Source organism: Epargyreus clarus, unplaced genomic scaffold, assembly GCF_041222505.1.
Source record: "Epargyreus clarus isolate Ecla_fem2 unplaced genomic scaffold, WU_Ecla_fem_2.2 ptg000026l, whole genome shotgun sequence".
NCBI lineage: Eukaryota > Metazoa > Arthropoda > Insecta > Lepidoptera > Hesperiidae > Epargyreus > Epargyreus clarus.
Window position 1 is genome coordinate 3,948,118 of NW_027332233.1, and position 15,873 is coordinate 3,963,990.

Genomic DNA, 15,873 nt, shown 5'->3' on the forward strand with positions numbered 1-15,873 from the left:
GTCGTTTTGGCTTCAGTCATAAGAAAATACCTACTTATAAGTTTAATTATTTTATATAATATCATACATATTTTATAATAGAAATCCAGAAAAAAGACTTATGATAATAAATTATTAATTAATTTACACGTTTTGATTTTGATTGATTTTTTTTTGTTTTTAGTTTCAAAAACTAAAAAACTATTATAAACAGTACCATAATGTTCATGTCATATACTTTTGATTAAGTTATAGTACCTACGATTTCTTCATATTTATTTTTATGATGACTAATATAGACTTGTAAGTTTATATACCACAACTTCACTGTAGCCCATATCGCCCCTGTGGCCTAATGGATAAGGCATCGGCCTCCTAAGCCGGGGATTGTGGGTTCGAGTCCCACCAGGGGTAATATTCGTCGGAAGTTAACATCTTTTTTGGATAATTTTTCATAATTTTTAATAAATTTATATATTATTTCTATAATTGCAAAGGATATTCCAAAAATATAAATATAATTCTTTGGTGTTGGTGTGTGTTTGGTGTGGTAAAAAAATATTGTAATTTGTTGAGGTAAAATGGTTTTGCTACCAATAAAAAGTAAAAAAGTCGATAAGACTTATTTCACTCAATTTAACCAGATTTTAAAAAAATCAAATAAATTTCTATTATAGGATAATATAAAGGTGGCAGAACATGTTCGATTACGAAGGCACCACCGCTTCATGTGTTCAGGTCTTATAATAGGTCTAAGTGTTATGGGCCGCTATGGTTTAAAGGATGTGGTAAGGAAGAGACACTTAAAAAAACGCACCAATGTATTCCAATCATATCCGAGGTTAATTAAAGATATCCATGGGCGGCAGAGATCACTAACCATCAGTTGGATATAGATAGCATGCTCGTTCTACTATTGTTATAATAATAATTGTTATTATTAAATATTTAGCAAAGTAAAAGAAATAATCTTTCATTGGGTATATCTATAGTGCTGCCCTCTATTATTGGTTATTTGAACAGTTTCAACTTCAACACTAAACCATCGTTACATCGTTGCCATAATAATTATGTTATCGCCAGGATGTGGTTATCGCAAGCAATCACACCGAATACAGTCCGACAAACTTTTCTGTGTGTGCGGTAATTTATAAAAACAGCATAAAGTATTATTATGTATTATTTATAATGTTTGTCAATAAAATTGATATTTTTTTCACAAAACATTATTAAACGGGAATAATTATATTATAATGGTAATTTTTACAACTTAGCAAAATTATGACGCCCCTGTCACATATACTCAGTGTTGTCAAATGCACTGTAATTACAGTAGATTTACTGTATACTGTATTACAATTTTACAGTGTATGGAAAGTACTGTAATACATTTTAATGTTAAAAATACATAATATCTGCGTAAAACGTAACGCGCTTTGCTCTACTCAAACTATTCTATAGTCTGTGTTCTGGTTTGAGTTCCAATAACGTAAATTATACAAGCAAGAGCAAGACGGGACTTCATACCCACCGGTCTCTCATATGCCGCGTCTGCGTTTGCAATATGGGGGTGGGTAGGGATTATTCGGGTCTCGAGGGTACCCTCTTTGCCCGGGCAAATTCTAAATTATACGTATCCACACACTTGGACAGCTTTGAAAAAACAAGGAACAATAAAATTTACTGTATTATTATGATATAATTACCGTACGAGTCAGTTTCTAAGTGTTTGTAACAAATAACAAGCTTATTTTTGTTGGATGTTTAGCTTGTGTTTAATGTTTGTTACACACACCAAAAATGTGGATACGGCTTTATGCATTAGCAATAATCGGGTATTGCCTGTATTCAATTGGATGGTGTCGCTGTGACCGGAAAAAGAAGAACCGTGAAGGAGGCTTAGCGAAATAAACGACATAAAAACAAAAAAAGAAATTACTTGATTATGAACGCAATTAAGGACAACATTTTAATACGCCAGTCAGTATTGACTATATAAAAAATAAAAGCTTTCACTTATCAAATATGTAATAAAAGGAAGTGATTAATTTACGTTTTTAAAAAGATGATGTAATTTTATTTACTGTAAAAACACTGTAGTTGACTTTATGATTCAATGTATTTTAATTCCGATCTACTGTCATTTATTAATCAGTGCACTGTAATATTACAAATCCGACCTGGCAACATGCGCAGTAAAGTTTATCAGATTTTTCCATTATTTTCTCATTGGTAATTACCAAAAAGTATAATAACCTATATAGGTGATATTCCCAGAATTTGATCCTTATAAGCAGCACTATTCATTGGTGGAATATTGGGTTTCATATAGAGGTATATAATTCAATATAGGGGTTTAAATTAGGGTGGTTTTTTAATGAATTCGTTAGATTCCCGGCTAGCGATAATTATATAAAAAACTAATTGATACAGTTTTAGTTAGTAATTCCTTCCAGCATATTTCGCTAATTCTTTCGCTAATAGTTTCGGTATTGGTCCTGAAGGCAATTCAAAGATTTCTGTTATTCTGTTTACTTGTTTATACCCATTACTATACTCTTTGAATTGACCATTTAGGCGGCCTCTAGTCAAACCATTAGCAATATAATTTTATATAAAATACTTTTCATCTTTGTATCTTAGGGCATATTTAGTCTATGAACGTTCACTATCCCCACAAGTGATAGCCTTATTGATGACTCAATCTAAGGGATTCCCCTTAACTGCGTTCAAATACCATTATATGTGAAACTTAAATTAGTGTGTAGATTCATGAAAAACTAGATTAAAATTTTAGTATTAAATAAATATTTTCGTTATATAGAAACAAATATATTACTTGCAATATTATATAAAAATATATTCGGTATTGATGTCAAAAAATAATATGATTATTAAAGTAAGAATCGATTGAATCACATTGAGTGTCAATTGGAGATTGTTTACGAACGCAACTGTCATGTTTTGTATCAAAAAATACCTTTGATTTATTTAAGTGCATTTTAAAGTTACGTACATACATAAAGTTATTTATTAATTTACATTTAAATACTATTTATTTATTATTTACCAATCTCGTTAAATCTTAATTCTGAAATCGTGTCTTATAGTGCAAAATGCTCAGATCTGATGCGCAGGGGCACGGTGTGTCGAACAAAAATAATGTACTGACTAATATAAATTCCATTACAACCGAGATTATGTTGGATATTCAACGAGATCTGGAGCCATATGATGTGGTATCAATGGTGTTTCTGTTATACGAGGTACCTGACACCGCGTTACAACGGTTGACTACCTATCAAAGGGTTTTCAGAGATGTCGAGACCAACAACCTCAACCTTCTCTACGAATGGGCCTTGTACGCGCAGTCTAAACCAACTTGGAGGTATGAGTTTTTGGAAGCACTTACGATCTGTCGCCTCTACAACATTATCAAGAAGCTTGGATTCAATGTCTCCAGTGTCAAACAACACTATCAACCCGATAATGTTTATGTGAATGTACATATTCATCCAATTAAGAAACAGCTCTATATACTGTGTGAGAATATCACGTCCGACACTTTGTCCAAGTTAAAAGATACTTTGTTATCATATCAAATAGACACTACAGAACATGAGTATTGTGAGATGATTTTTTTGGAACTGATGAGTCAGAAATTTATTGTTCTCAACACCACAAACAAGGAAGGAATATTATCTAATATTAAAAGGACAGATGTTGAAAGTCTGGCGACGATTATTGAAAGATATCATGACTTAAAAATCTATGCAACACAACTCAGGGAAATTGAACGAAAGTTAAACAATGAAACTCCCTTCCCACTTCCTGAAATTACCAGTACCCCATCTGTATCAAAACCCAAAATAGATGATGCAAAACAAAGTAACAAAGACAAAATGTATGCTGAAGATATGCAAGATACAATTGAATTATTTGGACAAATTAATTTTGAAGACATACCGATAAAAAATCTTAAATCAGATACATCGCAAACAATTGAAAATCGCTATCCCATTTATAATCCAAAACGTGTAGGAGTCTGCTGTATTATTAATCAAGAAAGGTTCCATCCTTCAAAAAGTAGTATACAGTGCCCGGATGAGGTGAACGAACTGAGCGATCGCCTGGGGTCTAGGAGCGACCAAGCTATTTTGGAGGAAACTATGACCAATCTTAATTTTATTGTAAAAGTTGAACGTAACTTAAAATATAATGGAATATTTGAATTCATAAAGAAATGTATTCAAATCAGCATTCCCGAAGACAGTATATTTATATTATGTATACTTTCACATGGAGTGCGAGGCCACATATATTCATCCGACTCTTTAAAAGTTAATGTAGAAGATTTGCAAAAAATATTGGATTCCGATGAGGCTCTTCACTTGCGAGGGAAGCCTAAAGTGTTGATATTGCAGGCATGTAGAATTGACGAAACACCAAATGTTCCTAGACCACGTCTAGTTGCAGATAGTACCGCTTCAAATTACTATTTGCGAAAATCACATTTTCTTATCTATTGGGCAACTGCTCCGGAATATGAGGCATTCAGGGATGAAAAGTTGGGATCTATATTCATACAGACGTTATGCTATGTCTTAAAGAAGACAGCTGCCCATGAACAACTGTCTGATATATGCACAACAGTCACCGATTATGTAACAAACTATTGCACTAAAAAACAATATGTGCAAGTCCCAATATTTGAATCTTCATTGCGTAAAAAGTTATACTTATGTATTCCTAATGCGGATAATAGTAAAAAGTAGAGAGCCAGTTATCATAAATGTATATGTGAAATGAAGTGCAATGTTAATAAAATTTTGTTATAACAATTATTAAAAAAATCATTGTAATTGTATTTAAAATGAATTCTTGTAACTGTTAACATTTGTAAAAAAAAAGGGGATATCTAAGTGTCCAAAACGATTTTTTTTATTTTTCACCTACCAAAATTAAAAAAAAACATGTACTTAGATTTATAAAACTTCCTTTTGTGGGTTTTTATATATGTACAGATTTTATTTTAAGTCTATCACAACCATGAGTGCAATGTTATTTGAACAAAAAAAATGAAATAAAGATATATTTTTATTTATAACAAGATTTTTATTTCAACTGATATTTTCTAAATTTATTGACACATCAGTCTTTGTGAAGTCCATAACTGCTGCCTCCAGGGCTCTTCTTTCATCGTCTGTCTTAAGTTTAGACCACATTGAGTCCAAATATGCTCTTTGATATTTCTGTATGAACATAAAACTATGCTTGAGAGTGGCGCCAACGTGTAATGTTCGTAAGGACACATCAAGATTGCCAATCTTGGTTATAAAGGGTAATGCACTCGTAACAAACTTATGTGGCCCGTGTCTTGACCTAAGAATAGCTATTCGGGTTCTTTCATTACAGTATTTTGTCAAAAAGCCAGTCCTCACAGCAGCGACTCCAAAATCACCATGCAATTGTTGTATTTTTTCCAATACGGTCTCGTAAAATAAATTCGATTTTAACGTTAAAGGCTTATTTTCGGGGACTTGTGGTGAATTTATTTCAACTGTGACATACCTAAAAATATGTTAAGGTTACTTTTTGCTACTCACTTAAAAGTAGGAAAAGATTTGTTTTTCTATTTTGCTAAATTTTGCCAAAGTGCCAAGGGACAAAAGTAGAAGTTTAAAAAATAATTATAGTTATCATGACATAATATCTGTGCAATAACTGCAAATCAAAAGGAAATTAAAGAAATGAATTGTGCTACTTCATCTCAATATAACCAGTTGAAAGAAAATAATTATTGTACAAAACTGAAGTCAAGAATTCAACATATAAAAAAGGGGACTGAATACTAACCTATTTTTAAATCGCACCATTATAAAAAAAATAGATCGGAAATCTCTACCAAAATCCAATATACTTTTAATACGGAAATCATTCAGTAAGCTCAGTAACATGCATTTTGTAATTATTTTAACTTAACATTTTAAGGTTATAATATTGTTTGTTTACATCAACGTGACAGTGACAGCTAACTTTCAGTCACAGACTCACAGAGTAACAAACCACAGAAAACATACGAATGAGATGCGCGCGGATGCAAAGAAAAATTCCGTGACGTGAGGTCTAAGCCTATTTCGGCAGCATTTTTTATTTTGTAATTTATATTTATTTTGCTTATTTTGAGTTTAATTACAAAACATTGTATCATGAAGGTGGAAGAACCCTTTGAAGTTCGAATTCGGCGGCACCACCGCTACACCTATTTCTGCTATAAAACAGCAGTGCTGTGCTGCTGTTTTCTGGTCTGAAGGGTGTAGTAGGAAAGCATACTTTCCCGAGGCGTTTCAGCTTAGTCCTCATGGGCAGCGGCGCATCTGCCAGGAATAACTAATAAGGTTGATTACAGATGTCCATGGGCAGCAGTTCCCATCAGGTGGACTGCATGCTCGTCTGCTACTCCTATATTATGTGTGGGCTTTAAATAACAATACCAATCAATTGCACAAACAACAAGGTGTTTATTTATTATCTTGTTTATCACTAATGCATTTCCACTTAGAACTAAAACTCAATATTTAACATAACTAACAGTCAAACTAAGCCCTCCCGTTTTCTCCATTCTTCTTTAAGTTTAGCTCTCTTTTTCTTTTTATATTCTGCCTTTTTATACTTTGTTTCTTCTTGCCTTCTCTTCTGAGCGGCAACACTATCATCCCCATTTAAAGCTTCATCTAATTTTTCTATTAACATTTCTCTGGCCATCTTCCTATTTTCATCTTGACATCTGCTCAAATGGCATTTGACAACAGTTCCTAAAAATAATTTTATCATAAAAAAGTGTACTGTTGAAAAACAGATATTGTCACTGGAAAGGCTGAGGCGATGCAAAAGGGCCACTTTACTTGTTAGACTTTTAGCCTTTCCAATGACAATTTGTATTCTAAAATATAATATATTATTAACTCACAATCATAACATAAGACAAATTTTATGTCTGATATTAAGTACATAAATATAGCCATGCTAAAAAAATATTCATGAATCAATATAATAAGTATATTAGTAGACATATTTATTTATTCATTTATTGCGCATTATTATTTATCATTATTTCACTGAAATGGGCAAAAGTCGCACACGCAAAAGGGGCTACTTTAAAAGCATGCATTATATTACTTTTGTTCTTTAATTACTGGTTTCATAAGCAATTTGTTCTTTATTTATCCATAATATTAATCCAACTAATCCTTTAAATTAATAGGTACCTGTTGGGACATGAGTTAGCACAACACAGTTGGCATTTTTATTAACAGCAGAGCCTCCCGGCCCACCTCCTCGTACAAACTGCTCCGACAAGTCATTCTCATTAATTTTAGGTACTTTTGAGTAATCAATGGTATGTTTATATGCTATTGGAGTGTAAGGCAGTAGATTGGTATAAAGATGCCTTATGTTACATCTGCTGAGGGTAAACATCTTATACAACTAAGCCTCTGCGCAGTAAGGCCTCCCCCTTCTGGAATAAAAGTAAATAAGGTATAGTCCATGCCAAACTGCTAGTCCTCTCTGAAATTGTTGTGAGCAGGGTTAGTCATACAATTTGCTATGGCGATGCGATTGATTTCTATATTTAGAGCGGACTAGCAGTTTTACGCGGACTATACACTTTTACAACATACTAAACATATTATTAAAACAGGTAATATGGCTAGAATAAACTCATATCATGAAATAAAAAAATTGTAAAATATAATTACGAATTTTAAAAGAGGAATTACATAATACTACTATAAGTAAAGTTATTGTAACTAAAGATGAATCAATTTCCAAGTTACATACACAGTAATGTATTACTATTTTCACATGCTATTTAGTTTCTTGCTTTGCTTAAAATAAATAAATATAAATGTTTAAATATTACAAAATGGAAAAATTTAACAGTTGCCAAATATATACTACAGGTATGATATATTGTTGTAATCAGAAGGAATAACAGGCTATTTATAAATGTGTCTAACCTCATAGTGTACAAATATGGTGACAGAAATACCTTATAAGCGAATTCGATTTCTTCTGGCTTCGTTAATGTTTTGTTACGCCTAAATTCATTCGAAATTCTTCGTTTAAAGTACGCAACATCCGTAAAAGTTAGAGATTTTGAATACAACATCAAATTTTTGTAAAGTTTTAATACTTCCGTTCTGGTTGCAGTCATGTTCCTATTAATACTTTGATGAAGAATGATATATTTTAAATCATACTTTAAGTAGTTGTAGTATTAGGTAGTTTTAAATGTCCTATATGCTAATTTCTCTAGACTTATCGAAGATTCCAAGCACTAAGTAAGCAGGTAAAATTGGTTTTTGACACCTGATTGACACCACAGAACACCTATACTCCTAAATTGACAGATAATAAGCTCGGAACAATAACCTAAGTGGTACCCCTACCACACGCACAGAAAAGTTTGTTGGACTACTTTCTAGACGATAGTGAATTAGTGATGTACTAGCCTTGCTTGTATCGTTCTTAACGACAGCAGGTAACGAGACAAGTATGACATTTCGTATATTTTGACTTTGACATTTCATAACAAAAATAAACTTCTTTAAGTTATTTTGCTTATAAATATTTAGTTAAATTTATTTATAATGTTAAAATATACCGAAATATTATTCTCGTATGCTCAATTATTCAAGTGTAATTCGCTAGGCGTAAAGTAATATTGAGCAACATCCATCGGCACACTATCGGCCGGCTCAATGTGGAGACGTGGAGTAAATGTACTGTATTTCTAAATACTGCTAATGTATAATAAGATCGCTAAAGTATAACTTTTTACATGAATTTTTACAGAAGCACACATGTATGACTCAAAAGCTGCTTAATTATATTTCAAAAAAGTATGGTTGTGAGGTTATGTTTTCTGTCTTATTCATGAATACTGTAAAAGCAAAATTTAAAATTTTTATGGCATTATAGTTAATGATCACCACTGGCATTGTAGTTAAGTTAAAGTGGATGGAACTTCAGTAATCTCTTCTGCATCAAATGGTACAGAAATCTTTGGACCCTTTGGTTTCAAGCATGAACTTACTAGGTATGCGAACCATGCACTTACTGCATTTGTATATATTTATATATTGTACTATGTATTTATTACATTCAGTTTTCCTCCTACAGATGGAAACAACATTAGCATACATAAGTCATCAGATAAAACATGAATAATGAATATGTGCTGCTGTGTATAGGTACATCATCATACCTAATAACTAATAATATAATGATGCAACAACCTCATGATTGATGTTCCTTGAAAATAGAAGTCCAAACAATATTATTTTTGGAAAATTTCGTAAATATATAACATCGAAATATATTGATCAACGAAGCTGTACTTCACTTATGGTCTGCTTGAGATATCTGCCTTCTTACTTGGTATTTTTTTTTACATATTAGTTAATAAAGTTTGTGTTGTGCCAATTACAATGAAATATAGAAGATGTCCAGCCTATGCCTCCTTCCACAGGCATATGCTGTAAAGTAGGTCTACTATGATCATTAACAAAAATATCAAAATGTTTGTCTAGTCTAGAGTTTCTTCTTCTGTGATTTGAAATGTATTTTGTAATCTTATGTAGAATAAAATTCAAGTCTGTTATTTCATCACTATTGTAAATGACTTTACTTCTTATGCTATTTTTTACCTTATGGTGTTAACAGGAGTTTCATGAACATTTGAAGACTGTGGCTAGTAGATGTAGTGATTTATTTAAGTTTGATAAAAAAAAATCTAGTTTAGCACTTCCACATTACTATGTAATATAATGTTTTATATCATTTAATCATTTAATATAAAAATAAAAATGCAATAGCTATTTTTACATAGCCTTCTAGTTGTTTGAAGTTTAATTATTTAAAGCAGCAGCGGATATAATAAATTTATTTCCACTTTTTTGGATATAAATGTGATAGCAATTTTGTCCATCTGTCTGTAACATTTTCAATGCTATACCAGTATCTATTTATTTATTATTTTGATTTAAAGAACCAAAGATATTAATAAAAATTAATTGTGAATCATTTTTTTTAACATAAATTTATGAAGAAATTAAAGCTTTTGTGGTCCTTTTTTGTGGTGAAATTTCAGACATTAGCTTATTTATTAACAACCTTTTTATACTGACCAACTCTGTAGTAGACAAATTCTACTTTCGCCCCGGAAAGCTCAAATACAAGCTAAGTCACATTTGGAGGCTTCCACTAATCCCAAGGAAATGTATGAAAAGGAAGCAAAATACATTTTGTTTTTTCCTATTAATTTCCTGTTATAAATTAAATAATAATAAGACATTCGTAAATATTGCAAATCCACATTCAATGATTACGAAAAACAAAAAAGTATCCGTATCCGTAACTGCGGATCTAATCACTGATACCTCTCATCCATATTCTTATCCATATCCGCGGATTGTGTCTTTACAATTCCCAAATTCCTTAGAAACAGTGAATCGATTTAACGTTTAAAACCGAGTAGAAGACGCGGGCATAAACTCGTGTATAAACTAAATAGCACATAAGTAGTATTATGAAATGCTAATTTCAAGACGCAGATAGCTAAGGTTATCTTGCGCGATGCTTTAGCTATCGTAGGTAGTTATGCCGCCAAGGTCGTTGATTTACAACTTGTTTATCGTCAACTAACAATTATTAATGCGGGCTGTTAGTAAATTGTGTGTCATTTGGTCAGTTTTTGCTTTCAAACAAATATTTTAATTCATAAGAAGCCTGGTTTACATCGTTAATGAGATTGAAATTCAACGAGCATCAAGTCCCTTCATACTAGAAGATAAAATACACTTAGGTATAGTTATTTGTAGACTCAATGTTTAATTATTTAAGTATTGGTTCCATTGTTTAGTAAATCATTCACTTTTAATCTAAGCCTTAAGCTGGACACGTTCGCTAAATTATAATTTTGATGCAAAATCTCTAGCTCCTAAACTTCTGATGCGTGTCAATAATTTGTAGCATGTTCACTATTTATATTATTAGTGTACATGACCACAAAGTATTTTAGGTATGCCTATTTTAATTGATCCAACCGTTACGGTCTAATTTCATCCGTGTCCGCAACCACTTAATACCTTGTAGGCCGGTTAAAGATATCAGACTGGATGGCCAGTTTTCCCATGGGTACTTAGGTTCCAAAGCAGTGACGGACCGTGGGTTTGGGCCCTCCCGAGCCGGATTTGTCTTTTTTCCTACTGCTCCCTATACGAATAGGTCGGCAAAAAAGGTTATCACGTATAATGTAGTCTCCAAAAGTAGACGCAGAAAAGGTCCGATTGCTTTTTCTTCGCCTGTGCAAAGGCGAAAATACATTTGAATGAAGATACGATTTTGTAATAAGATTTTAATTACTTCCTTTTTCAGAGTACAGTAAACTATGGAAGCTTCATACTTCATTGGTGTAGATGTGGGTTCAGGCAGTGTTCGTGCAGCGTTAGTAGACCAAACCGGTCATGTACTAACGACTGCAGTAAGGGAACTGCAAACATGGAAACCAAAAGTAGACTTTTATGAACAGTCATCCGATGATGTATGGAATTGCTGCGTGTTTGTTATCAAGGTATGTGTTACAATAATTATATCAAAGTATGATACAAAATAAAAAGTAACTGCGGAGATTTTTACTCATGGTCTAAAAATAAAAATTTCTCATTTTTCCAGAAAGTTATTGAAAATGTGAATCCCAGTAGTGTAAAGGGAATCGGTTTCGACGCTACGTGTTCTTTGGTGGCACTGGATAAAAATGGTCATCCAGCTGCTGTGAGCAATTCTAATAATGACGAGCAAAACATTATCATGTGGATGGATCACAGAGCGCAGTCTGAAGCAGATTTTATAAACAAAACAAATCACGATATCCTTAAATATGTAGGAGGTAAAGTAAGCTTAGAAATGGAGATACCAAAAATTCTGTGGTTAAAGAAACATCTTCCAAAGAAATGGCCTAATTACGGCTACTTCTTTGATCTCCCGGATTTTTTGACGTGGAAAGCTACAGGTTCACTGACTCGATCATTGTGTTCCCTTGTTTGTAAATGGAATTATGAATGCGCCACTGACGGGAAGAGAGGTTGGAATGTGGATTTCTTAACACAAATTGGTTTAGGCGACTTAGCAGATGACGATTTTAAGAAAATTGGCAATGTGGTCCAGATGCCAGGAGAATATTGTGGTGGACTTAAGCCTGATATAGCTAAGGTTCTCGGCTTGAAAGCTGGTACTCCTGTAGCCACGTCAATAATAGATGCCCATGCTGGAGGACTAGGCATGATTGGCACTGATGGGGAGGGTATCGATATGAAAATGTCAAGTCGCCTTAGTCTGATTTGCGGCACCTCCACGTGTCATATGGCTGTTAACCAAACTCCAGTTATGGTAAAAGGTGTATGGGGTCCGTATTTTAGTGCTATGGTACCCGGCATGTGGTTAAATGAAGCTGGACAAAGTGCCTCTGGAATGTTATTAGACCATGTCATCTCAAGTCACCCTGCTGGTATCCAACTTTTAAAAACATGCAGTACTGGAGAGTAGGTACTAAAACATTTCAGGATTATTTTTTTACCATGAACGAATTTCTAAAACTTTCCTTTACTTTCAGAGTGCGCGTTCATTTAAAGGAATTATTATTAAAAATGAGCCACAATCAAGGACTTCACGACATGAGTTTGTTGACAAAAGATTTGCACGTGTGGCCAGATTTCCACGGCAATCGTTCGCCACTTGCTGATCCCAATATGAGAGGCATGATTACTGGGTTATCTATTGATAACAGTGATCAGAATTTAGCTTTGCTGTATTTGGCAACACTGCAAGCTTTGTCGGTAAGAATATACAATGTCATATTTTTATTTCATATTTAGGTTCCTTACACTTTGAATAATATGTTTGTATAAAACTTGGTATTGTATTATTAATTTTTTTTAAAATGAAACTTACTACAGTTATGCATAATATACGTGTACATTTAAAATGGTGTTGAAATGTCGAAAAATAGGAAATTGTGAGCAACTATTTGGTTAAACGAAAATTAAATGATTATTTTTACATCGATATTTATTCTGAATAAACGTAAACTTAAATCAATCTATTATATTTAAATAAATTTCATTCGTTTGTCAACACCGATAGATCAATGTTTTAGCTTTTAGCAAATTTGAAATACTGCATGAAAACTTAATAAATATATTTTTGTACTTTATTTTCAGTATGGAACCAGGCACATCATAGATGCCTTGCTGTTGTCTGGTTACGAACCCTTCAAGTCGCTACTAATCTGTGGGGGCATCACAAAAGATCCCCTATTTGTTCAAATCCAAGCCGATGTTGTTGGCTTGCCGATACTAAAACCACACGTAAAGGATTCGGTGTTACTTGGTTCTGCAATACTTGGTGCCTGTGCATCAAAGCATTTTAACAGTATAGAAGCTGCTGTTAAAAATATGGGTGGCTCTGCCGAAGTTGTTAAACCAAATCTAAATAATAAAGCATTCCATGATAAGAAATATAGAGTATTCCTTAGAATGTTACAGGATCAGTTAAAATATAGAGCTATTATGAACTAACCGAAAATGTTAGTCGATTAGTCGTACAATGTCGAATTTATCAGTGCTATTATGATCTAAGTATAATTTTATTTTTTCAATATTTTATTATTGTTACTAATAAACAACTTATATTTAACCGAATATAATTTATCCTTAAAACTAGATTAGCTAAAATCAAACATAAATGTCGTGTAACGGCACTATAATAAAGGTATATTTTATTTGATTGGATGAGGCAAGCCTATAAGTTCGAACTATATTCTTAGCTTAATTATTTAATGTATTTCCCAACCTCATTTAAAGGAATGAAAGTTTTTCGCTTAATTACTTAAAAATCCGCTGGATATATTTCTAATCAATTTATTTCACCGTACCAATTCCACAACTATATATAGTAAAAGAAATAAAAAAATAACTACTTTAACATTATGACAAAAATAACTTAATTTAATTAAAAACTCTAACAGATCGTTTATTATAATGGTCTTTTTGTTTTCTATCGTTTGGTTTGTAATCGTATTGATACTCCAAAACTAAATAGATAAAAAACGATTTTTGGAGAATTCGATTAAATAGGCTCCGATATTTTTGTGGATCGATTTATCAGACTTCTAATCGATATAAGAATCTATCTTTTTTGGAAAAAAATCGCATCCCTAATACACAATGTTGCTAGTAATGTGTCAACTTCCTACTAAATGGAAAATTATAACCATTATATTTAGAAAGAATTGGGTACTTGACAGTTATAACAATAAAATATGAAATATGTTGGATGTGATAGCTTATAAGTAAACATAAATTATGCAGTATTTCGTTTATTTTTTAATACGTTCTAAGTATTTTAATTTTTAAAAAGAAATTTTCGATTTTTTATCTGTGGATTTTAAATCCCAAAACGGCGACAGTGCTGCCTCAAATGTCATGTGACGTCACTACATCGAAACCAAACAAGACAAATAATAATTAAATCGTTTGTTGTTAGAGTTGGTTGAATTTATGTTGTGAACCGAAATGAAGCCATACTATATTAAAGCTGATAGCGTGAACCTGCTTAAAGAAGATCCATATATGCCGTGCAATAAATCAAAATGGATACAAAAACTTCCGTGAGATAACCTATGGAAATATCAAATAAACAACGTAAGTAAAACATTATTTATATTTACATTTAATCATATCGGACAATTAAAACATTTCTTAACTGACTTCAGACAGAAGGAAGGTTGTCTTCAAGTAATTATTCAGATTTTTTTAAATATACTCATATTCTTATGTGAACTGATTTAAGGTTATTAATTGGTTATATTTATATTTACAGATCTTCCCGACAATCGTATAGTGACGACGTTATAGAGTATGTGCAGTTTAAGAGGAAGGCAAGTTTGTGTTTCATGAAAAGTAAAAGTTGTCCTGAACACAAGGTACATCAATGAAAATGAAAATGTGATGACTGTCCTGCCTAGAAGAAGTGAGGAGCCAAAAGTTTCGAAAGTGGGCACCAGTCTGAAATACATAAAGTAAAGTACACGGGAAATAGTACTTCTTTACTTGCGTAACCTACCCAACAGGATGAAGGAAGAAAAGTGACCATACAGTTCCTATTATTGCATTGCAATTTAATTCTGAAAATGACAGTGATAAAAATATATATCCATTTGTTACGGAAAATAATTTTAGTAATGAAGAAAAGCAGACACGCAAGCAGCACAAAAATTTAGCTTAGGTGATCTGTAGTAATTATTGTAACTGTAACATATGATAAATATATACAAAAGTTCTACTGTGTGTACTCACTAATAGAACCATATAAACCAAATAAACAAAGAAATCGGTTAATAAAAAACTAATAATAGCAAATCATGTATTTTTAATTATACAGTCCTGTAACTTAATCAGTGCACATGCACCATCAATAATAACACAGTCATGAAATATTTTAATTGTGTCCTATTAATTACAGAATGGGCCCTTAAAATAGAATTCTCATAGACGTCTTATAATTCTATTCTTATCATAGACATATATATAATATATTAAATATATGAATACTTCCACTTGCTGTTTTGTTTTGATTACGTCCCGTTCCAATGATTTGGAATTGATGAATCACTCGAGAGAATCTGCAAGTTCTTTAACGTTTATGAGATTTGGGTTTAGGAACTTGTATAAGCAAATTTGTTACGATCGTACTTGTACACATCGTCACTGCACACGTCTTATAACTTGTCATTTATTTAAATTTTAGTTATAATAGCTAAATAACTCTCAA

General features: G+C 32.3%; 4 protein-coding genes, 1 long non-coding RNA gene and 1 other non-coding gene across 13 annotated transcripts; 4 read left to right on the forward strand and 2 right to left on the reverse strand.

Annotated features, from left to right (window-relative positions):
- Nucleotides 1-320: 320 nt before the first annotated feature.
- On the forward strand, nucleotides 321-393 carry TRNAR-CCU (transfer RNA arginine (anticodon CCU)). The gene has a single exon. It is a non-coding gene; the product is annotated as a tRNA-Arg (tRNA).
- Nucleotides 394-2,934: 2,541 nt separating this feature from the next.
- Dredd (death related ced-3/Nedd2-like protein) lies at nucleotides 2,935-4,955 on the forward strand. The gene has a single exon (XM_073087709.1). It carries the CDS (start codon nucleotides 3,096-3,098, stop codon nucleotides 4,752-4,754), a length of 1,659 nt encoding a protein of 552 aa, XP_072943810.1. The 5' UTR covers nucleotides 2,935-3,095; the 3' UTR covers nucleotides 4,755-4,955.
- A 108-nt stretch (nucleotides 4,956-5,063) lies between these two features.
- On the reverse strand, nucleotides 5,064-5,951 carry Pop5 (POP5 ribonuclease P/MRP subunit). Its single transcript, XM_073087710.1, has 2 exons — nucleotides 5,836-5,951; nucleotides 5,064-5,550 (listed from the first exon to the last, which is right to left on the reverse strand). The coding sequence occupies exons 1-2, from the start codon at nucleotides 5,934-5,936 to the stop codon at nucleotides 5,100-5,102; spliced, it is 552 nt and encodes a 183-aa protein (XP_072943811.1). The 5' UTR covers nucleotides 5,937-5,951; the 3' UTR covers nucleotides 5,064-5,099.
- A 529-nt stretch (nucleotides 5,952-6,480) lies between these two features.
- LOC140753440 (mitochondrial translation release factor in rescue) lies at nucleotides 6,481-8,174 on the reverse strand. The gene is made up of 3 exons (XM_073088035.1): nucleotides 8,033-8,174; nucleotides 7,248-7,498; nucleotides 6,481-6,794 (listed from the first exon to the last, which is right to left on the reverse strand). Exons 2-3 carry the CDS (start codon nucleotides 7,456-7,458, stop codon nucleotides 6,574-6,576), a joined length of 432 nt encoding a protein of 143 aa, XP_072944136.1. The 5' UTR covers nucleotides 7,459-7,498; nucleotides 8,033-8,174; the 3' UTR covers nucleotides 6,481-6,573.
- A 207-nt stretch (nucleotides 8,175-8,381) lies between these two features.
- LOC140753211 (FGGY carbohydrate kinase domain-containing protein) lies at nucleotides 8,382-13,737 on the forward strand. Of its 8 annotated transcripts, none has more exons than XM_073087674.1 (6): nucleotides 8,399-8,524; nucleotides 8,839-9,082; nucleotides 11,422-11,617; nucleotides 11,719-12,584; nucleotides 12,656-12,878; nucleotides 13,263-13,737. In XM_073087674.1, the coding sequence occupies exons 3-6, from the start codon at nucleotides 11,435-11,437 to the stop codon at nucleotides 13,617-13,619; spliced, it is 1,629 nt and encodes a 542-aa protein (XP_072943775.1). In that variant the 5' UTR covers nucleotides 8,399-8,524; nucleotides 8,839-9,082; nucleotides 11,422-11,434; the 3' UTR covers nucleotides 13,620-13,737. The 8 variants fall into 8 exon arrangements, with proteins under 8 accessions (XP_072943780.1, XP_072943775.1, XP_072943781.1 ...); XM_073087673.1 differs by lacking the exon at nucleotides 8,399-8,524 and adding an exon at nucleotides 9,166-9,236 and having other exon boundaries at nucleotides 8,547-9,082; XM_073087672.1 differs by lacking the exon at nucleotides 8,399-8,524 and adding an exon at nucleotides 8,547-8,765.
- A 599-nt stretch (nucleotides 13,738-14,336) lies between these two features.
- LOC140753358 (uncharacterized) lies at nucleotides 14,337-15,461 on the forward strand. The gene is made up of 2 exons (XR_012103556.1): nucleotides 14,337-14,744; nucleotides 14,923-15,461. It is a non-coding gene; the product is annotated as an uncharacterized LOC140753358 (long non-coding RNA).
- Nucleotides 15,462-15,873: the final 412 nt, after the last annotated feature.